Source organism: Lagenorhynchus albirostris, chromosome 9 (genome assembly GCF_949774975.1).
Source record: "Lagenorhynchus albirostris chromosome 9, mLagAlb1.1, whole genome shotgun sequence".
Lineage (NCBI taxonomy): Eukaryota > Metazoa > Chordata > Mammalia > Artiodactyla > Delphinidae > Lagenorhynchus > Lagenorhynchus albirostris.
The window spans coordinates 15,951,094-15,975,190 of record NC_083103.1 but is presented as its reverse complement, the minus strand read 5'-3'; the positions used below and the strand labels follow the sequence as shown (position 1 = coordinate 15,975,190).

General features: G+C 39.3%; 1 protein-coding gene across 5 annotated transcripts in view; it reads left to right on the top strand.

Annotated features, from left to right (window-relative positions):
• The window catches only part of HSD17B12 (hydroxysteroid 17-beta dehydrogenase 12), a 179,620-nt gene extending 155,786 nt beyond the window's left edge, over positions 1–23,834 (top strand). For 3 of the 5 annotated variants that reach the window (XM_060159367.1, XM_060159366.1, XM_060159368.1), the window contains 2 exons: positions 12,217–12,366; positions 12,625–13,661. In XM_060159367.1, the coding sequence (XP_060015350.1) occupies positions 12,217–12,366; positions 12,625–12,729 (255 nt within the window). In that variant the 3' untranslated portion in view covers positions 12,730–13,661. Of the gene's footprint in view, positions 1–12,216; positions 12,367–12,624; positions 13,662–23,714 lie in introns of those variants that run through there. The other 2 variants (XM_060159370.1, XM_060159369.1) reach the window with 2 other exon arrangements.
• Positions 23,835–24,097: the final 263 nt, after the last annotated feature.

Genomic DNA, 24,097 nt, shown 5'->3' with positions numbered 1-24,097 from the left:
GTTACCACAGTCATTTTCTATAGAAAATGGTGTTCTTACCCCTCTTACAGGATATAAAAACTCAGCCAAGTTTTTTCTTTCTAAATCCATTCTGAAAATTATAAATATTAGAAAACTTAGAAAAGAATTCTAATACATACCAGAGTTTAAATCTCACACTCTTTAACTGACATTTTTTTTTTCAATCCTCATAGTAATAGAATAGGGAAGATGCTATATCCCCCAAGGAAGAAAATAAATCTCAGTATTTTGCTCACGATCTCACGACCAGTAAGTGGTCAAGTGGAATTTGAATCCAAGTCTGTGATTTCAAAGCTGAAGTTTTCTCCCCACCCCCCGTATCCAGCTTATTCTTTCTCTTACACCGCAGATTCAGTCCATCAGGGAATCTCACTGACTGTAGTTGACCCTTTAAACACATCCACTGTCTGACCGCTTCTCATGACTGCCACTGTGATCTCTTGCCCTGGACCTTTTGCAGCATCTTCCTATGTGGCCTCCCTACTCCCACCCTTGATAATAGCCCCACCCCCACCCCCCCACCCCAGTCTGTGATCTCTTTAAAGCATAATCCAGGTCATCTTACTCCTCTGCTGAAAACTCTTCTGTGGCTTTTCATCTCTTTCAGAGTAAAACCAAGAGTTCTTGTGACCCACCGTGTTCTGACTGCAGATGTTCCACATTAGCATGTGCCCCCCTACACACACCCCGCTATTTCTCTGGCCTCCTTGCAGTACTCAAACACTCTGAGCACACTCACACCTCAGGCCCTTTGCACTTGCTCTTCTTTCAGTCTAAGGCTCTTTATCCAGGTATCTTTTTGGCTTGCTCTCTCCCTTCATTGAGATCTTTGCTTATATGTGACCATATTACTTACATGTCACCGTTATCCCAGAGGCCTTTCTTGATCACCTGCAGGAACAGCCTCCATCACCTCCACCCTTTACTCAGGTTTATTTTTCTTCTTCCTTTTTATCATCACCTGCCAATATTGTAGACATTCTTTTAACCATTTGTTTGTAGGCTGTGTGCACCAGCCCCCCTTTCCCCCCACTAAAATGTAAGCTCAGTAAGATCAGGGACTTTATCCTTGTCCATAACTGTATTCTGAGTGCCTAAAACAGTGTTCTAGTAGGCGCTCAGGAAAGACTTGTTAAATACATGCTGTTTTGTGAGCTAACACTGTTTTCCCTTTTGTTCTTTGAATGTTAACATACGAATTCCACATATGTGGAGGCAGGTCATTTGTAAGATTATCAGCCAGCCAGTGTCGATCAAGGATTTTTTCGTGTAGAGCACAACATTTTAACTCCTTCATTTTGGGCTTAGGTGCTAAGGTTTATACCTAATGTTACTGTGGGGCCTTTGCTCATTGCCATGTTATCAGGGATCTCTGTTCCATCAGAATGATTCCTTTTTCCCAACATTTTCTAGTAAGGCCAAGGGTTTCTACCAATGAGATAATCAAGGGCCCTTTTGTGGAAATGCTCATCTTGTGGTCTGCAAGTGAAATAATACAAACTCCAAAACTAGGCTCTATGCATACAGTTATTCAGATCCTGAAATGGAGGATGAATATACAGACTGAAGGAGAAAAGATTCCCTGAAATGCTTCATAGGAGCCTCAGCCTCTGCCTTAAGAACACGTGCTGAGGCTTGTTCCGGGCAGCTTTCCCAACGACCTGAGTGCGGACTGATTGGGACCCGCCAGGTGGTGGGAAATGACAGGATAGAAATCCACTGAGGAGCTGATGACAGAGACTTCCGGGAAGATGGCGGAAGAGTAAGACGCGGAGATCACCTTCCTCACCACAGATACACCAGAAATACATCTACGCATGGAACAACTCCTACGGAGCACCTACTGAACACTGGCAGAAGACCTCAGACCTCCCAAAAGGCAAGGAACCCCCCACGTACCTGGTTAGGGCAAAAGAAAAAACTAAACAGAGACAATAGGATAGGGACGGGTCCTGCACCAGCGGGAGAGAGCTGTGAAGGAGGAAAAGTGTCCACACACTAGGAAGCCCCTTCGCGGGTGGAGACTTCGGGAGGTGGAGTTGGGGAGCTTGGGAGCCGCGGAGGAGAGCACAGCAACAGGGGTGCGGAGGGCAAAGCGGACAGATTCCAGCGCAGAGGATCGGGCCGACCGGCACTCACCAGCGGAGAGGCTTGTCTGCTCGCCCGCCGGGGCAGGCAGGACTGGGAGCTGAGGCTCCGGCTTTTGTCGGAGCGCCGGGAGAGGACTGAGGTTGCTGGCGTGAACACAGCCTGCAGGGCGTTGGTGCACCGCGGCTAGCCGGGAGAGAGTCCGGGGAGGGGTCTGGACCTGCCGAAGAGGCAAGAAACTTTTACGTCCCTCTTTGTTTCCTGATGCACGAGGAGAGGAGATTAAGAAAGCTGCTTGAGAGAGCTCCAGGGATGGGCGCGAGCTGCGGCTAAAAGTGCAGAGCCCAGAGACAGACATGAGACGCTAAGGCCGCTGCTGCCGCCACCAGGAGGCCTGTGTGCGAACACAGGTCACTGGCCACACGCCCTTCCGGGGAGCCTGTGCAGCCCGCCACTGCCAGGGTCCCGGGATCCAGGGACAACTCCCCCGGGAGAACGCACGGCGCGCCTCAGGCTGCAATGTCACGCCGGCCTCTGCCGCCCCACACTCCGTGACCCTCCCTACCCCCCGGCCTGAGTGAGCCAGAGCCTCCGAATTAGCGGCTCCTTTAACCCCGTCCTGTCTGAGCAAAGAACAGACGCCCTCCGGCGACCTACACGCACGGGCGGGGCCAAATCCAAAGCTGAGCCCCTGGGAACTGTGAGAACAAAGAAGAGAAAGGGAAATCTCTCCCAGCAGCCTCAGAAGCAGCGGATTAAAGCTCCACAATCAACTTGATATACCCTGCATCTGTGGAATACCTGAATAGACAACGAATCATCCCAAATTAAGGAGCCCTGTGGATGAAAGGCTCTTGGTGCTGCAGCCAGGAGTCAGTGCTGTGCCTCTGAGGTGGGAGAGCCAACTTCAGGACACTGGTCCACAAGAGGCCTCCCAGCTGCACATAATATCAAACAGCAAAAATCTCCGAGAGATCTCCATCTCAATGCTAGCACCCAGCTTCACTCAACGACCAGCAAGCTACAGTGCTGGACGTCCTATGCCAAACAACTAGCAAGACAGGAACACAACCCCACCCATTAGCAGAGAGGCTGCCCAAAATCATAATAAGTCTACAGACACCCCAAAACACACCACCAGACGTGGACCTGCCCACCAGAAAGACAAGATCCAGCCTCAGCCACCAGAACACAGGCACTAGTACCCTCCACCAGGAAGCCTACACAACCCACTGAACCAACCTTAGCCACTGGGGACAGACACAAAAAACAACAGGAACTACGAACCTTCAGGCTGCAAAAAAGGAGACCCCAAACACAGTAAGATAAGCAAAATGAAAAGACAGAAAAACACACAGCAGATGAAGGAGCAAGATAAAAACCCACCAGACCTAACAAATGAAGAGGAAATAGGCAGTCTACCTGAAAAAGAATTCAGAATAATGATAGTAAGGTTGATCCGAAATCTTGGAGATAGAATGGACAATAGAATGGACAAAATGCAAGAATCAGTTAACAAGGACCTAGAAGAACTAAAGATGAAACAAGCAACGATGAACAACACAATAAATGAAATTAAAAGTACTCTAGATGGGATCAATAGCAGAATAACTGAGGCAGAAGAACGGATAAGTGACCTGGAAGATAAAATAGCGGAAATAACTACTGCAGAGCAGAATAAAGAAAAAAGAATGAAAAGAACTGAGGACAGTCTCAGAGACCTCTGGGACAACATTAAACGCACCAACATTCGAATTATAGGGGTTCCAGAAGAAGAAGAGAACAAGAAAGGGACTGAGAAAATATTTGAAGAGATTATAGTTGAAAACTTCCCTAATATGGGAAAGGAAATAGTTAATCAAGTCCAGGAAGCACAGAGAGTCCCATACAGGATAAATCCAAGGAGAAATACTCCAAGACACATGTTAATCAAACTGTCAAAAATTAAATACAAAGAAAACATTAAGAGCAGCAAGGGAAAAACAACAAATAACACACAAGGGAATCCCCATAAGGTTAACAGCTGATCTTTCAGCAGAAACTCTGCAAGCCAGAAGGGAGTGGCAGGACACATTGAAAGTGTTGAAGGAGAAAAACCTGCAACCAAGATTACTCTACCCAGCAAGGATCTCATTCAGATTTGATGGAGAAATTAAAACCTTTACAGACAAGCAAAAGCTGAGAGAGTTCAGCACCACCAAACCAGCTCTACAACAACTGCTAAAGGAACTTCTCTAGGCAAGAAACACAAAAGAAGGAAAAGACCTACAATAACAAACCCAAAACAATTAAGAAAATGGGAATGGGATCACACATATCGATAATTACCTTAAATGTAAATGGACTAAATGCTCCCACCAAAAGACACAGATTGGCTGAATGGATACAAAAACAAGACCCATATATTTGCTGTCAACAAGAGACCCACTTCAGACCTAGAGACACATACAGACTGAATGTAAGGGGATGGAAATAAGTATTTCATGCAAATGGAAACCAAAAGAAAGCTGGAGTAGCAATTCTCATATCAGACAAAATAGACTTTAAAACAAAGACTATTAGAAGAGACAAAGAAGGACACTACATAATGATCAAGGGATCGATCCAAGAGGAAGATATAACAATTGTAAATATTTATGCACCCAACATAGGTGCACCTCAATACATAAGGCAAATACTGACAACCATAAAAGGGGAAATCGACAGTAACACATTCATAGTAGGGGACTTTAACACCCCACTTTCACCAATGGACAGATCATCCAAAATGAAAATAAATAAGGAAACACAAGCTTTAAATGATACATTAAACGAGATGGAGTTAATTGATATTTATAGGACATTCCATCCAAAAACAACAGAATACACATTTTTCTCAAGTGCTCATGGAACATTCTCCAGGATAGATCATATCTTGGGTCACAAATCAAGCCTTGGTAAATTTAAGAAAATTGAAATTGTATCAAGTATCTTTTCCGACCACAACGCTATGAGACTCGATATCAATTACAGGAGAAGATCTGTAAAAAATACAAACACATAGAGGCTAAACAATACACTACTTAATAACGAAGTGATCACTGAAGAAATCAAAGAGGAAATCAAAAAATACCTAGAAACAAATGACAATGGAGACACGATGACTCAAAATCTATGGGATGCAGCAAAAGCAGTTCTAAGAGGGAAGTTTATAGCAATACAATCTTACCTTAAGAAACAGGAAACATCTCGAATAAACAACCTAACCTTGCACCTAAAGCAATTAGAGAAAGAAGAACAAAAAAACCCCAAAGTTAGCAGAAGGAAAGAAATCATAAAAATCAGATCAGAAATAAATGAAAAAGAAATGAAGGAAACGATAGCAAAGATCAATAAAACTAAAAGCTGGTTCTTTGAAAGGATAAACAAAATTGATAAACCATTAGCCAGACTCATCAAGAAAAAAAGGGAGAAGACTCAAATCAATAGAATTAGAAATGAAAAAGGAGAAGTAACAACTGACACTGCAGAAATACAAAAGACCATGAGAGATTACTACAAGCAACTCTATGCCAATAAAATGGACAACCTGGAAGAAATGGACAAATTCTTAGAAAGGCACAACCTGCCAAGACTGAATCAGGAAGAAATAGAAAATATGAACAGACCAATCACAAGCACTGAAGTTGAAACTGTGATTAAAAATCTTCCAACAAGCAAATGCCCAGGACCAGATGGCTTCACAGGCGAATTCTATCAAACATTTAGAGAAGAGCTATCACCTATCCTTCTCAGACTCTTCCAAAATATAGCAGAGGGAGGAACACTCCCCAACTCATTCTACGAGGCCACCATCACCCTGATACCAAAACCAGACAAGGATATCATAAAGAAAGAAAACTACAGGCCAATATCACTGATGAACATAGATGCAAAGATCCTCAACAAAATACTAGCAAACAGAATCCAACAGCACATTAAAAGGATCATACACCATGATCAAGTGGGGTTTATTCCAGGAATGCAAGGATTCTTCAATATACGCAAATCAATCAACGTGATACACCATATTAACAAATTGAAGGAGAAAAACCATATGATCATCTCAATAGATGCAGAGAAAGCTTTTGACAAAATTCAACACCCATTTATGATAAAAACCCTGCAGAAAGTAGGCATAGAGGGAACTTTCCTCAACATAATAAAGGCCATATATGACAAACCCACAGCCAACATCGTCCTCAATGGTGAAAAACTGAAAGCATTTCCACTAAGATCAGGAACAAGACAAGGTTGCCCACTCTCACCACTCTTATTCAACATAGTTTTGGAAGTTTTAGCCACAGCAATCAGAGAAGAAAAGGAAATAAAAGGAATCCAAATTGGAAAAGAAGAAGTAAAGCTGTCACTGTTTGCAGATGACATGATACTATACATAGAGAATCCTAAAGATGCTACCAGAAAACTACTAGAGCTAATCAATGAATTCGGTAAAGTAGCAGGATACAAAATTAATGCACAGAAATCTCTGGCATTCCTATACACTAAGGATGAAAAATCTGAACGTGAAATCAAGAAAACACTCCCATTTACCATTGCAACAAAAAGAATAAAATACCTAGGAATAAACCTACCTAAGGAGACAAAAGACCTGTATGCAGAAAATTATAAGACACTGATGAAAGAAATTAAAGATGATACAAATAGATGGAAAGATATACCATGTTCTTGGATTGGAAGAATCAACATTGTGAAAATGACTCTACTACCCAAAGCAATCTACAGATTCAATGCAATCCCTATGAAACTACCACTGGCATTTTTCACAGAACTAGAACAAAAAATTTCACAATTTGGAAACACAAAAGACCCCGGACAGCCAAAGCAATCTTGAGAACGAAAAATGGAGCTGGAGGAATCAGGCTTCCTGACTTCAGACTATACTACAAAGCTACAGTAATCAAGACAGTATGGTACTGGCACAAAAACAGAAAGATAGATCAATGGAACAGGATAGAAAGCCCAGAGATAAACCCACGCACATATGGTCACCTTATCTTTGACAAAGGAGGCAGAAATGTACAGTGGAGAAAGGACAGCCTATTCAATAAGTGGTGCTGGGAAAACTGGACAGCTACATGTAAAAGTATGAGATTAGATCACTCCCTAACACCATACACAAAAATAAGCTCAAAATGGATTAAAGATCTAAATGTAAGGCCAGAAACTATCAAACTCTTAGAGGAAAACATAGGCAGAACACTCTATGACATAAATCACAGCAAGGTCCTTTTTGACCCACCTCCTAGAGAAATGGAAATAAAAACAGAAGTAAACAAATGGGACCTAATGAAACTTCAAAGCTTTTGCACAGCAAAGGAAACCATAAAGAAGACCAAAAGACAACCCTCAGAATGGGAGAAAATATTTGCAAATGAAGCAACTGACAAAGGATTAATCTCCAAAATTTATAAGCAGCTCATGCAGCTTAATAACAAAAAAACAAACAACCCAATCCAAAAATGGGCAGAAGACCTAAATAGACATTTCTCCAAAGAAGATATACAGAGTGCCAACAAACACATGAAAGAATGCTCAACATCACTAATCATTAGAGAAATGCAAATCAAAACTACAATGAGATATCATCTCACACCAGTCAGAATGGCCATCATCAAAAAATCTAGAAACAATAAATGCTGGAGAGGGTGTGGAGAAAAGGGAACCCTCTTACACTGTTGGTGGGAATGTAAATTGATACAGCCACTGTGGAGAACAGTATGGAGGTTCCTTAAAAAGCTACAAATAGAACTACCATATGACCCAGCAATCCCACTACTGGGCATATACCCTGAGAAAACCATAATTCAAAAAGAGTCATGTACCAAAATGTTCATTGCAGCTCTGTTTACAATAGCCCAGAGATGGAAACAACCTAAGTGTCCATCATCGGATGAATGGATAAAGAAGATGTGGCACATATATACAATGGAATATTACTCAGCCATAAAAAGAGACGAAATTGAGCTATTTGTAATGAGGTGGATAGACCTAGAGTCTGTCATACAGAGTGAAGTAAGTCAGAAAGAGAGAGACAAATACCGTATGCTAACACATATATATGGAATTTAAGAAAAAAAAATGTCATGAAAAACCTAGGGGTGAAACAGGAATAAAGACACAGACTTACTAGAGAACGGACTTGAGGCTATGGGGAGGGGCAAGGGTAAACGGTGACAAAGCGATAAAGAGGCATGGACATATATACACTACCAAACGTAAGGTAGATAGCTAGTGGGAAGCAGCCGCATAGCACAGGGAGATCAGCTCGGTGCTTTGTGACCGCCTGGAGGGGTGGGATAGGGAGGGTGGGAGGGAGGGAGACGCAAGCGGGAAGAGATATGGGAACATATGTATATATATAACTGATTCATTTTGTTGTGAAGCTGAAACTAACATACCATTGTAAAGCAATTATACTCCAATAAAGATGTTTAAAAAAAAAAAAAAGAACACGTGCTGACTTCACTGGTGAACTTAGCGCTCATAAAAGGCAGATTATACCCCGTCTTGAGAATTCCGTGTTGTGTAAATAGACTGGAGCCTGGCGTTCTCTGGACCCATGTTTCCCAAAGCATGGGTGTGAGTTGTCCTGGTCATTTTTAAATTTGAGAAGCCATATTTAGTACACAGATGACAGCATGAAGGATGTGCTACTACATGAAGTTAGAAGGGTCAGTGTTTGATTCTTGAATATCTGCCATGCAGCCCTGGGCATCCATCTTTCTCTTGTTCTGTGACATTAAGTTGTAATAACCTTCTTGTTCCTGAATCGAGGCCCCCTAAACTGTTCCCTAAAGACCAGATACCTCAGCAAGCTACTCAGTGGGTGAGAAAAAAGGATACCAAGTTTGTTTCCAGGGATCTTTTCAATAGGCTGAGCAAGGACAAAAAAGCTTTGCTTTATGGGCTGGTTAATTATTTTCAGTTTGGGATTCTAAGTGCAAAGACCAGGGCACTTGCCTGCATGGGCAGCTGTCAAGGTTCACGCTGTTTCCGAGCTGGCAGTATTTATAGTGGCAAATTGTTGAGCATAAGAAACTTTTAAAAATTTGTTCTGCCCAAAATACTCCCTACGAAAGTATGGGTATCTTCTTAACCTGTTCACTGTAATGTTTCCCTGAGTAGACCAGAAAAGTGGATTAATTATCATTTATTGGGTTTTTGTTTAACTGTTTAAGGATGTACCTAGATGACATTTTGACATATAAGATAAAGATATTTCTTTTAAAAAAAAAGATATTTCTTTATTTTTACATAACTTGAAATTCTCCTTCTTTTAAAATTCTGAGTAACTAAGACCTGTAAACTAAGACTTTGTTTAGATAGATAACCTTGCTTAAGCTCTAGAATATCTAAAATTGTGGTTTAAACTCTCATGCATTGTCAGCTTCCTCCTGTCATTAATTTTCTGGGCAGCAGCAGTAGAAAGGGACCCCAGTACTATATTCAGTGCTGTCCATAATGAAGTGTTCTGTTGCTAATTCATTCAGTAGATCGTCTTAGCACTCCTATTACATGCTAGGCAATGGCAGTGGCTAAGCATTGGCAACATAATGGTGAATAAGACTGTGTCGTCACAGAGCTTATGCTCTAGAAATCGATACTGTCGGTGATTGGATCTCGTTTTCTGTACTTAAGTTTAGCCTTCCTTCTGCCACTGCTTCACACATTTCCACTGTTTGAACCGTGCTGGCTGAACTACTGCCGTTCCATGAGAACATCCTGCTCTGTCTCCTTTTCTTTGCCCCTGCTGTTCCCATTACAAAATGTTCTTCCCTTATGTGTTTACCTGGCAAATTCCTCCACATTATTAAGACTTAGCTCAAAAGTTATTTCATCTCTGAATCCTTTCCATCCTCTGCTAGGCCATGTTAACTGCTTTGATTTTAAACCATTGTAGAGATAAATACCCTTTCCAGAATAGAATGTACATGCGTCTGTTGTCCCCACCTCAAGAGCCAGGACCTTCTCGACTAGCTGGATGGTTTAGCTGAATGATGAGTTTGTTAACTTGTGGCACCATCAAGTGGTTCAGCCAAGCAGTGCGACTTCGTTCTTCTGCAAAATCAGAACAGTCTGATTTATGCCACATAGAGAGGGAGGGGGGATTAGAATACCTACTTACGTAATTGGAAGGTATAATGAGTGGACCACCTTTATGTTGAGAAGCTCAATAATGTACAGTACTCTTGGCAGGCTTGTGATCAATATATGGGAAGGTTTTTGTTTTTGTTTTAATCTTTATTTTTTTTTGTAGCCAGGAAACCTGGGTCATAGAGGTGTGATGGGGTTTGCTTACGGCCCTTCACTGCCAGAGTCAGAGTATATGCAGACACTCTCTTTGCTTTGTTTGCTGCTCAGCTTGAACAAACTTTTCTTTCCCTACCCATTGGCAGAGCCTCATGAGCTCTGCATTTCATGTTGTACATTAATCTGGGATCTCTCTTTGGTTTGTGCTCTCATATACTGGATTCTTGCAGCAACGTGGGTTTAAAAATAAAGACCTGCTTGACCAAAAAAAAAAAAAATTGTTTAAGTGAGGAATAAGTGTAGAGTAATAATTCCAATATACAAATTCTCAAAACCAAAAGTCACCTAATCAAAGTTGGCCCAGGTATTGAAGTACTTTGGGGAAGTTACTTTACTTAGTGTGGGTTTGTGGCTGCAGGGACTAAGAAGGAGAAAGTTGGAGAGTAACAGTGGTTAGGCCCTTGGGTTCATGGTTCTAACAGGCGGGCTGAAGTTTCAGCTCACCTGTTAAGGAGGGTGACTCATACTTGGGAATGGGAAAAATACAAAATAAAACAAAAGAGATATGGGAACTCCCCAGCTCTTGGCAGGAAGAAAATCTATAGTTTGGAGTACATCTCAATTTTATTTCTGCCTTTAGTAATGAAGTTTTTGATTTTGACCACCATGTGTTGAAACAGATCCTCTTCCTTAATAGAAGTTTCATTGTAATTTATACCCCTTCCTTTCATACATGTCAGATAAACAGAATACATTCACTCCTTGGTGTACAACCATGCCCAAGTAATTTCAAACTACAGAAGGAACTGCTTGTGTCATGACTCAGGAGTCGTTGTAATAGGGTTTCCTTGCATTCTGTGTTGAAGCATATCCAAAATATAGCAAGCATAAGAAATAAAGAAACAGCTCCCCTAACCTAAAAGGTAGTGTCCAGCTTTGCATCCCACACCACTTCTGTGAAGCGTCTGTTAGTTACCCAAGCTGTTTCCATACTGTTATCCCGTCTCCCCCAACAAAGAAAAAAGAAAAGAGTGGTGGTCCTATCTTATCAATAGCAAAGTTTATAAAACTCAGAAGCAGAATGGTAAGAAACTAGGGAAGAAAAGTGGTAGCCCAAAGCTAAAATGAAATGTTTATTTTAGAGGGACCAAAACTGATAGAACAAGCTTAATAACCATAAAGTATGGAGGAAATTATTATTATCTCTTTAGGGGCATAAAATGTCAAAAATCTCCTATGTGGTGGTTCTGTAACTATATTGTTTAGTCAGAGTAGAAAGCACCCGGCCCCAAATCTCTGCTCTCTAGATTTGTTTAATGCCTTCTTTTTAAAGACTGAAAAAGGTATGTTTCTGCTTATCTTTAATACTTTCTCTAGTCTCAAACTCTGTTGTATTGACAGACTGTATTTTTTTGCGGTATGCAGGCCTCTCACTGTTGTGGCCTCTCCCGTTGCGGAGCACAGGCTCCGGACGCACAGGCTCACGGGCCCAGCCGCTCCGCGGCATGTGGGATCTTCCCAGACCGGGACGCGAACCCATGTCCCCTGCGTCAGCAGGCGGACTCTCAACCACTGCGCCACCAGGGAAGCCCAACAGATTGTTTTTATACAACTTGTTTTATGCTATCGTTTGTTCTATCAAGGTAGCTCTTAGATAGCTGCTTCTCTTTTGCTTCTCTCTCTCTAAAGATACAAACTTTAGAGTTTTTCAGAATGTTTCTGCCACTAAGAGCAATCAAACATCAGTGTGAATTGAGTTTGTGGCCTTCCTAATCAGTGGCATGTTTTTTTGGGGGGGGTATGTTGCCATTCTAGAGTGTCCTGCCCTACTTTGTAGCTACGAAACTGGCTAAAATTCGAAAGCCAACTTTGGATAAGCCCTCTTCAGAGACGTTTGTGAAGTCTGCCATTAAAACTGTTGGCGTGCAATCCCGAACCAACGGATACCTGATCCATTCTCTTATGGTATGTAGATTTTTAAGTTCCAGATCAGTACTTTGGTTTGGGGTTTTCTTTCCCATCGAGTCACAAAATAGTATGTGGTATATTAGCATATATACATTGTCTAGACTTACTAGCAAGGCATCTGTTTTCAACGTACACCCAAGAACTCTAAAATCTACCTATAAATAAAACAACAATATAGTAAAACATAAGATCATATGTTTCAAATGAGTTCAAATTGTAAGCCTTAATTGCATATCTCCCCATTTCTTTCCCTAGGCCTCAGTAATCTCAAGCCTGCCTTCCTGGTTGTATTTTAAATTGACCATGAATTTAGGCAACTCCACCCGGGCTCGCTATCTGAAGAAAATTAAGAAGAACTAAGCATTGGTAACTGTGTTGAGTAACTTGACCAGATGTTCCAGCCTAGGCATGTTTGCTGCAAGGTGCCCAGCATCTCCAAATCTTCAGTTGTCATGTTAATTAACAGTTACTGATAAAGCTAAATGTCATAATTGAGAGGAAAGCAGAGTTGCTTTCAGGAGTTCCTGACATATATTCTGGATGCTACCAGGAGTTATTTTGAAATGTAACATAAATGCCCCTATCAAATAGATACAGAACTAACATTAGCAAGAACTGCTTACTAGGAAGGAACAATTATAACAAATCACTGAATGATAGAGTCAGATGTAAGGCTTAAGATTTCATCTGGTCCAAAATGCCAGTGATGATTATGCTTGTATTTTCTCTGAAACATACTTTAAAAAGTAACGGCCAGCTATCCTTTTTTGTTTTGAACACTTTGAGGGAGTGGGGGTTAATTGATTTACTTATGGGAGGACACACTGCAATTTGCATAGCACTCTGTAAGGTTTTCTAAAAGTATGTCTTGGTTTGTACATTTATATGGAACTTTCCTTTCTCAAGGGTAGCTAATGACGTAAAAATAGTGATGAAACACAGAGTTATTTTTGACACATGCCCACTAAAATATGCTTTCCTCTAATACGTATGCCTTCTCAGTTTAAATGTATGTAAATACTGAATGCTATATGGTATGATTTATAAAGGTAAATGGGCCAAAATGTACATTGATGGGCAGCTCCATCAGTGCCACTAAAACTCTGACCCAGCAAGGTGGCCTGCTTGGACCCCAGCTTCTTTGTTTCTGCACTGCACCAATACTGCTCACATATGTGACACCAGGCTACTCTTAGAACAATGATGATATTAGAGTAGTGGCATTATACTTTTAAATAGGTACCCTATAGATATTGATACAATTAGTTTTAATAAAAGATGTTATAACCATGGTGTTGATTGAAAATATATTCCTTTGGTGCTTGAAATTAAGCCCATTTTTGCACTGGTTTAATATAAATTAAGACTTACTTTTATTCTGCTACATAACTTGTTTGGGAAACTTGCTAAGAAATTAATTCAATGTTGTGAAACATGCAACACAGAAGGTAGGTCTTTACCTAGGCTATGGTTCCCAGGCTCTGAGATTTAAGCATCAGGAAATCTGCAGATAAATAAATAAAATTTTTAATTGGGGTATTTAAGTGTTTCTAGCTTTTAAACTTGCCAGCTAAGGACATAAAACAAAAACAGAAAAACCCAAATTACCATCTGCTATTGGCATTATTATATAAAAGAAAAGACATTTTAGCATCCCCAAAATAGGAAGAACATAATCTCAGAATAAAGAATAAATTTAGCTTTACGAAAAACACATTGCCTTTCTCTCTCTCTCATTTTGTTGTAGAAATGGTGAAATCACAATGACCTGGGCAATATATTATTTGCTTTCACACATTTGTTGGTTAATTGTTGTGGTGGTGGTTTTTGCTGGACAGTTGGTAGAGAGGGGGAGGGATTGGTTTGCAAGTATACAAAATACTTCACCTTTTATCCCGTCTAGAAAATAGCTGTAATCTGGCTAGGAAATCCCTTAGCAATCTCAAAACTTGTGAGCTGTGGCTTTGACTGCTTCAGCTCAGCAAGTATCCTCTTGTATTCAACACTCAAGGTTGAAGATGATAACATGAAAATCTATGTTTCCAGGCACATGAAAGAAAAATTATACTAAAAGAGAAACCAATGTTCTCAAAAACCTTCAAAATAGTGAAGCATAATTTTTAGACTTAACTTTATATTGACTTGATTTTATAGTCTGATGTGTGCTAGATAAGGTTTGAACTCAAAGAGCAGAGTAGAAGATTAGTATTGATGATTACTGTAGAATCAGCTCTCCTCACAACATAGAAAACTGGGTTTTAATTTATTGTTCTTTCATTGTCCTTTCAGTACAATAGCATGGGGGAGGGAGGCCAGGAGAGGAATTGCCCTGCACACAGAATGATGTGTGCCATTTTGATTTGTCCTTATGTCAGGCCCATGTGCACTGGCAATAAATAAAGATGATATTGGTCTCTGTTTCCTCAAATGTGGTCCTGCCCCAAAGAGATGAATTCTGAGTTCTCACTTGATATTTATCGCATCAAAATACAATAGAAGTGAACTTTATATAGAGTGAACATCAATGCCAATACCAATACGAATGGTGCTGATTCAGTGTAAAAGAGGAGATTTACTGTGATAATAATACCTTATGAGAATGAAATGAGCTTAAGTAGTACTATAATTTCTGAAGTCTGTTGATACCAAAAATTACCTGATATTTTGGTGGTCCTGGATTTTGCTACTTTGCTCTGTAGTTTACCAGTATCAAAACAAATGATCAAAGCTTTTTATTTAATATGTTAGAAACTAATTAATTAAATTTTAAGGACTCACTACTTTGTGACATTCCAATATTTTTAGATTAGCATATTTGTTACTCCTGATGCAAAACATATAAGTATAGACAGAATTAAAGTTCCCTTGTGGAAATGTAATTCTTTCTATTGAGATTTATATGGAAACATCTAGAAATGGAACACTGTCTAGCATGAACACAAACTTAATAGATGAAAAAAATTTTAATGTGATAAACAGCATAGTACAACTTTGACCACTCTCCTTTACCTGTGTCACTGAAAAGCAAGCAAAATGGGTACTACAAAAGGTAATCCCAAAAGGATGTAAACCCAGCTTGTCTTCCCTGTTATAAAAGTTTCTAGACAAACTGTTGTGTGCGTTTATTGAATGCCAACCATGTCCATTTACGCTTCTGGATGCTGGAGAAACTACAATGAACAAAGCAGATAAAAAATTCTTAACCCCAGTTGAGCTTACACTTGCACAGGATGTGGGGTGGGGGAGGGACCTGGGGGGGGAGCAAATGAGGGACAGGTAATAAACAAAAGGAATAATAATAATATGCTGTGGGGAAAAATGAAACAGGGTAAGTAGGATGGGGAATCAATGTTTGTTGGGGTCGGGGTGGGAGGCTTGTGACATTAAATAAGGTACTCATGGCAGACCCAGAGAGAGGTGGCATTGAAGCCATCTTGCGCAAGACCTTTACCTCCCTGGGGGAAGAGCATTTCAGGCAGACCAGCCTGTGCAGAGAGCCCAAGGAGAGAGCATACCTGGTATGTTCCAAGAATAGCTAGGAGTACATACATATTGAAGCACATACTAGGTGAGCTATTTCTGGAAGAGTTCAGAGATCTTGCTTTAGTTTAGTTATGACTTTCTAGTATTAAATCACCTTTACATTCTTGATCTTATTTCACTATCTTTATTTACTGTGGAATTCAGTTTGCTGGTATTGTAGTTAGAATTTCTGCATCTATATTTAAGAAATGGGCTTGCAGTCTTTCTCATACTTGTCTGGTTTTCATATCAAGATTATAACTTCATTAAATGAGCTGGGGAGTGCTACCTGTTTTATTTACTGTGCTCTAGAAGAATCTGTAAAAGATTGGGGCAGACTTTCCTTTGAAAGCTTATAAAACAATCTGGTCCTAGTATTTATTTGTGGCAAGATTTTCAACTACTTATTATGTTGCTTTAAAAATAATAAGACTACTCAGCGTTTCTATTTTTTCTCGATTCAATTTTGAAAAAAAAGTTTTGTTCTAAGCATATACTCATTGTTTCCCCCAAATTTATGAGCATAAAGTAACTTGAGGAATTTTCTTATTTTTTAAACCTCTGCTAGATATATATACCTATTTCCTTTCCCAGTATTGTGTCTTCTCACTTTCTTTTCCTTGACCATTTTGCCAGAAGTTTGTCTATTTTATTAGTTTTTAAAAAACCAACTTTTGGCTTTGTTGAACCTCTCTGCCTTTTTCTTTTCATGCTCTCCTTCTTTCTGGAGGTTTATTCTGTTATTTTTCTTTCATAAATTGGACATTTAATTCATGTTCAATGTTTTTTTTTTACTCTGAAATAAACATCTAAGGCTCTAAGTTTATCTTTTACTACATCCCACAATTTGTGTGTTTGTGTGCACAAATATGTATGTACACAAATGTATTCTCAGTGCTAATATTAAAAATTTTAAATTGATTTCTATAAGCTATGAATTTTTTGTTTTTAAAAGCACAAATTTAAGTTTTTGTAAATGTATTTCCTTTAAAAAACATATTCGTGTCACCATTAATAAGACAACTTTATATTATGTGCATTCTGATATGATGGACTGAAGGTACAACGTCACTTACGTGGTATTCCTGGAAAAAATGTATAAACTGAACATAAGAAGAAATATTTTTTGGGCTTCCCTGGTGGTGCAGTGGTTAAGAATCCGCCTGCCAATGCAGGGGACATGGGTTTCAGCCCTGGTCTGGGAAGATCCCACATGCCGCACAGCAACTAAGCCCATGCGCCACAACTACTGAAGCCTGTGCGCCTAAAGCCCGTGCTCTGCAACAAGAGAAGCCCCTGCAGTGAGAAGCCCACGCACCGCAACAAAGAGTAGCCCCCACTCGCTGCAACTAGAGAAAGCCCGCGCACAGCAGTGAAGACCCAATGCAGCCAAAATAAATATAAATAAAATAAAATTTATTAAAAATATATTTAAAAAAAACTAAATTGAAGGATATTCTACAAAATAACCAGCTTATACTTGTCAAAAGTTTCAGATTAAAGAAGACTAAAGAAATGTGACAAATAATGCAAAACACATGATCTTGGATTGGATCCTGGTTAAGAAAAATTTTTTTTTGCTATGAAGGACAATTTTGAGCCAATTTGTGAGATTTGAGTATAGATTAGATAACAGCATTGTATCGATGGTAATTTCCTGAATTTGATCATTGTACTGTAATTACTTTTAAAAAAGTTGTTTTTAAGGAAATACACACTAGACTATTTAGGGATAATGAGACATATATGCAACTTAAATTCAAAAGTTTCAGAAGTATGTATACAGAAAATGATAAAGCAAATGTGTTAATATGTTAACATTTGGAGAATCTAGGTGAAGGGTACATGGGAATTTGTGCTGTTTTGCAAATTTCCTGTATTTCTGAAGTTATTTCAAAATAAAAAGTTAAATCTTTTGTTACTAATTTCTAAATAATTGCATTGTAGTCAAAGAACATGTGAATATGACATAGCTTGGGCAGGTTATAACCTTTCTCCACCTCAGTTTTACCTTCTGAAAATGGGAATAATAATAGCTCCTATCTCATAGATTGTTGAGAGCATAAATTAATATTTTAAAAGTGCTCAGAATCCAGCACAGCATAAGGTAAATATATATATATGATATATATGAGATAAACAATGGTCCCCAAAGGTATCAGGTCCTAATCCCTGTACCTGTAAATGTTAACTTATATGGAAAAAGGCCCTTGCAAATGTGATTAAGTTAGGGATCTTGAGATGAGATTTTCTTAGGTTATCCAGATGGGTCCTAAATGGAATCACAATATTCTTAATAAGAGTGAAACAGAGAAAGATTACAGCCGGAAGAGGAGAAAGCAATGTGACCACAGAGGCAGAGACTGGAGTATTGCAGCCATAAGCCAAGGAATGCCATCAGCCACCAAAAGCTGTTGGGGGCCAGGAATGGATTCTCCCCTAGAGGTTCTGGAGGGTGCAGGGCTCAGCCAGCCAACACTTTGATTTGGACTAGTAACTGAATTTGGACTTCTGGCCCCCTGAACTGTGAGAGCATAGCCTTATTTTAAGCCACTGGGTTTGTTACAGCAGCAATAGGAAACTTATACAAATGTAAGCTTTTTATTATTACCTTTTCTTAGAAGTATTATTACCTTTTCTTAGAAGTTTTTTTGTGACATTTTATGTCTTGGTACAGCCAATTTCTTTTCATGTGCCATATTTGCTTAAGAAGAATGTTTATTTTCTAATTGTTATTTTTCTATATATGTCCTTTAAGTCATTTGTTAATTGTATGCAGATCTTCCATCTCTTTATTAACTTTTGTCTGTCTGACCTGTCAATAATTGAGAGAAGTGTTTTGAATTCTCACTGTAATGACGGATTTGTCAAATTCCCCTGTTTTATCATTTTTACTTTATACATTTTGAGGCTGTCTTTTTAGGCAAATAAAGTTTAGAATTATTTCTTCCTGGTGAGTTGAACTTTTTTTTGTCATGTACTGACATCCTTATTGCTAATGGTTTTTGCCTTAAAATATGTTTTCTGTGGTATCAACTTAGCTACCTTTGCTTTATTTTGGTTAGTATTTAGCAGTATATATTTTTCAATTCTTTTCCCTTCTATCTTTCTACATATTTGTGTCTCGTAAGCCAAATAAACCTGGATTGGGGGTGGGGGATTGTTTTTCAATTTGGTAATCTCTGCTTTTTACAGGCAAGTTTATTCCATTTACATTTATTATGATTCTTAAAACATGAAGACTTCTATCATGCTATTTTGTGCTATTTGTTTCTTTTATGCTTCTTCTCACTTTTTGATTGGCTCAATTTTTCTTTTTTTAAACTCCATTTCCCCCCGTACTAGTTTGGAAGTTTTACACTATATTTTCCTTGTCTTTACTCCTGAACATTTTCAGTGCATATGCAGTACAACTGAAAGTTGTCTGGAATCATAACCCCTTCTTTAATAATATACGGTCTTTAGAACATTATTATTCTGATCAACCCTTTCCTGACTTAACATGTTTTTGTGGACCAGTATTTTAATTTGTTTTTTTAACTCTATAAATTGTGTTTTCATTATTTTATACAAATTTGTTGGCATAAAATAAATAACATGTTTATCACTTTGCACACCTCTTGCATCTCAGACCTTCCCTCTGGTGCATGTCATAGTTTAACTGGCACTATTTTTTCCCCTTTGTTGGTGGTATATTTAAAGTAATGGTGTGACTTAGAATTGATGGCATTTTAAAGTTCATGAAACACCTGATCATTCCACTGACTTCTGGCTTCCACTGTTAGTGTTCAGAAGTGTCAGTATGGCATTCTTCTGTAGGTGATACATCTCTGGCCAATTTAAAGACACCGTTTGACTTGTTCTTCAGTATTATGATAATGTATGCAAGTGTGGAATTTTGAAAATTTATCCTGCTTGGTTTATACTGTGCTTCCTGTATCTAAGAATTTATCTTTCTGAAAAATCCTCATTGTCTCCATCTGCCTCTCATGTGTCATATCTTTATTCTGTCTCTTAACCTCTCGTTCATATTTTCCATACTTCTTGTCTCCCTGAGCTGCATGCTGCATAATTTCTTTACATCTACATTCCAGTTCTCTAATTCTTTCTTCATATATGTTTATCTGCTGTTAAAGCTATTCACTGCTATTTTAATTTCAGTTATATTTTTCATTTTAAAAAGTTCTTTTTAATTCTTGTTTAAATTTGCCTGGTCATTCATAGTTTCTTAGTGTGTGCTTATTTTAAAAATTCAGTTTTAAAAGTTAATGAAAGTATTTCATACATTGGTTTTTTTTTTTTTTTTTTGCGTTATGTGGGCCTCTCACTGTCGTGGCCTCTCTCGTTGCGGAGCACAGGCTCCGGACATGCTGGCTCAGCGGCCATGGCTTATGGGCCTAGCCGCTCTGCGGCATGTGGGATCTTCCTGGACCAGGGCACGAACCCGTGTCCCCTGCATCGGCAGGTGGACTCTTAACCACTGCGCCACCAGGGAAGCCCCATACATTGGTTTTTTACATTCCACATCTGGTGATTCTTCCATCTGAAATTCTTAGGAGTCTAAATCTATTTTTTATATTTTCGCTCTTACCTGGATGTTTGTTTTCTTCTGTGTTTGATATTTTTATTTTGAAGTCTATTTGTTTGATTTTAATCTGGAGACGAATCCGGAGGGCTAAATTGGGATGTTCTGCAGAGATGAATGTTTTGTTTCTGTCTGTCAACGGCCTAGGCCCTCTACCGCGCGGCACCACTCTCTTTGAGGTACCTGACGATGCAGGAATCTCAGGCTTAGTTCTCTCACCTTGCAGTGATTCCAAGAGTTACTCTCCTCTTACTAATGCTGATTGGGCATTTCCCTCACTGATTTATTTTCCTTACTGCTCCCTGCTTCTAGCTCTGGTTTCAGTTTCTTACACTTTTTTCCCTTTTGGTTTGGTTTGTCTTCTGCCTTTAGAGATACCATTTTTATTTCTTGTGAGTCCAGCCTTGCATTAAAATGTAGAGTGGTTACAAATTAATTTTTAAAGAGTTCGCATAAACGTTCTTTTTTACATTTCTTCTAGTTGGGGATTCAGTATGATATAAGTTAATACATATATGACAGAACAACCCAGCGAAATTCAAATTTTCTGCAAAGAACAGAGGAGCCATACAGACAACTTACGACTAACATTCATAGGGATTTTGTGGTCACTCAGCATGTTTGTCCTAATTTAGCCAAAATCTAGTTGTATTAGTTAGCCGAACTGCCAGAATCCTCCATTAAGTTTTCCATTTTTTTCTTTCTCTCTGTGCTTGGATATCTTCTACTGACTGTCACTTTTTAAAATTAATAGACTGTATAGAGCAGTTTTATGTTTACAGAAAATGCGTGTGATATAACCACCATTATAGTATCATAAAGAATAGTTTCACTGCCCTAAAAATCCCGTGCTCCATTTATTAATCCCTTCCTTTCCCCCGACCTCCAAACCCTGGCATCAGTGGTCTTTTTGTTGCCTCTATAGTTTTGCCTTTTTCAGAATTCTATAGTTGGAATCATACAGTACATAGCCTTTTCAGACTGGCTTTTTTCACTTAATATGCATTTAAGTTTCCTCCATGACTTCTGAGGGCTTGAGAGCTCTATTCTTTTTATTGCTGAATAATATTCCATTGTACAGATGTACCACAGTTTGCTTATACTGAAGGGCATCTTGGTTGCTTCTAGTTTGGACAATAATGAATTAAGCTGCTATAAACATTTGCGTGCAGGGTTTTATGTGGACAAAAGTTTTCAGCTCATTTCGGGTAAATACCAAGGAGCGTGATTACTGGATTATATAGTAAGAGGGTTTAGGTTAGCTCAACTTAGCTTCTTTTCTGTTGACCATCTTTTTTTTTTTTTATTTTTGGTGGTACGCAGGCCTCTCACTGTTGTGCCCTCTCCCGTTGCGGAGCACAGGCTCCGGACGCGCAGGCTCAGTGGCCATGGCTCACGGGCCCAGCCGCTCCGCGGCATGTGGGCTCTTCCCGGACCGGGGCACGAACCCATGTCCCCTGCATCGGCAGGCGGACTCTCAACCACTGCGCCACCGGGGAAGCCCCTGACCATCTTTTAAGTTCACTAATCCTACCATACTGAGGATACATTCTGCTGTTAAATCCATGTAATATCAGGTATTAAACATTTCATGTCTGGAATGTTCATTGGATTCTTTCATGTAATTTCTAATCACCTATTTAAACACTCCCTTTTTCATATTTTGTCCGTTTCCTCTATTTTTATAAATATTCCAATCGTTGTTTTAAAGTCCTTGTCTGCTTACTCCTACATTTGGATTATCTGTTCATCTACTTGTTTTTTCTCTTGATGAGCAGTCACATTTTTCTGCCTCCTTGCACGTCCCATAATTTTTAAAAATTGTATGCCAGACATTCTATATAAAAGAACCATCAAGACTGAAGTCAATGTTATTTTTCTCCAGGGAGGGCTTGCCTCCTTGCTGGTAGATAGGGTGCGTATTGAGCTGAGCTAGGGTTAGGATGCCACTTTAATTAAATTCAGTGCCCCATAGTTTGAAATGTCAGCAGAATGAAACCTGTCATATGTTTCTTGTGGGCTCCTCTTTCTCAGAACTTGGTTTTTAAAGCATAGTAAGACTGAGAGGTTTTACCTTGTCTTTCCATCCCAGCCCTCTATCCTTCTGTGCTGCCCTAGTACTCAGCAAATGCCTTGTAGGGCAAACTGGTTATGCATTTGAGAAATCTTCTAGATTCCAATCTATCGTGCCATCCCAATGGCTGTCAAAAGGTCTGTTGGATTCTCTTTCCCCTTGTAGAGATGCCACTGTCTTTGGCAAACCCAATTCTCCATTGTCATGCTTGGAAAATGTCCCTGGGGAACACTCTTGCACTGCTGGTGGGAATGTGAATTGGTTCAGCCACTATGGAGAACAGTATGGAGGGTCCTTAAAAAACTACAAATAGAACTACCATATGACCCAGTAATCCCACTACTGGGCATATACCCTGAGAAAACCAAAATCCAAAAAGAGTCATGTACCAAAATGTTCATTGCAGCTCTATTTACAATAGCCCGGAGATAGAAACAACCTAAGTGCCCATCATCGGATGAATGGATAAAGAAGATGTGGCACATATATACAATGGAATATTACTCAGCCATAAAAAGAAACGAAATTGAGCTATTTGTAATGAGGTGGATAGACCTAGAGTCTGTCATACAGAGTGAAGTCAGAAAGAGAAAGACAAATACTGTATGCTGACACATATATATGGAATTTAAGAAAAAAAAATGTCATGAAGAACCTAGGGGTAAGACAGGAATAAAGACACAGACCTACTGGAGAACGGACTTGAGGATATGGGAAGGGGGAAGGGTGAGCTGTGACAGGGCGAGAGAGAGTCATGGACATATATACACTACCAAACGTAAGGTAGATAGCTAGTGGGAAGCAGCCGCATGGCACAGGGATATCGGCTCGGTGCTTTGCGACTGCCTGGAGGGGTGGGATAGGGAGGGTGGGAGGGAGGGAGACGCAAGAGGGAAGAGATATGGGAACATATGTATATGTATAACTGATTCACTTTGTTATAAAGCAGAAACTAACACACCATTGTAAAGCAATTATACCCCAATAAAGATGTTAAAAAAGAAAAGAAAAGAAAATGTCCCTGGGGAAGAACATAGCCAGCTCACCTAGCAAGGGTTCTTTCTTTAGAATTTTAGTTAAGCTAGTCCTCATTGCATCCCAAAATCTCCAGTGTCTTCAAAGAAAAACAAATTATAATTTACTTGTTTATTTTTTCCATTATAGTGACTGCTCACTACTACCACGTCCCACCCAGAAATAGAGGCTTCACTGAGCTTTTAATTTTAATTGTTACATTTGGTTCTTTTTAAAACCATCAAAAATTCAAAGCTATTTTAAAACTATACTTATGTTTTTCATTCTTTTATTTATTTCAACATATTAAACATCATTATGTTGTGTATCTAATAGTTCCAATAATTCAGTAGTTTTTGTAGATGTTTCTACTGTGTCTGCTGACTTTTGCTAATGGTGCTTCCTTTCCCGGTATTTTTCATGATTTGTGTGTGTGTTTGTTTATGTTCATTAGACCTATATTGGAAATTATTCAAAGTCTTACTGAGTATAAATTTTCCTGGCAGGATTTGTGTTTGTTTGCATCAGACATG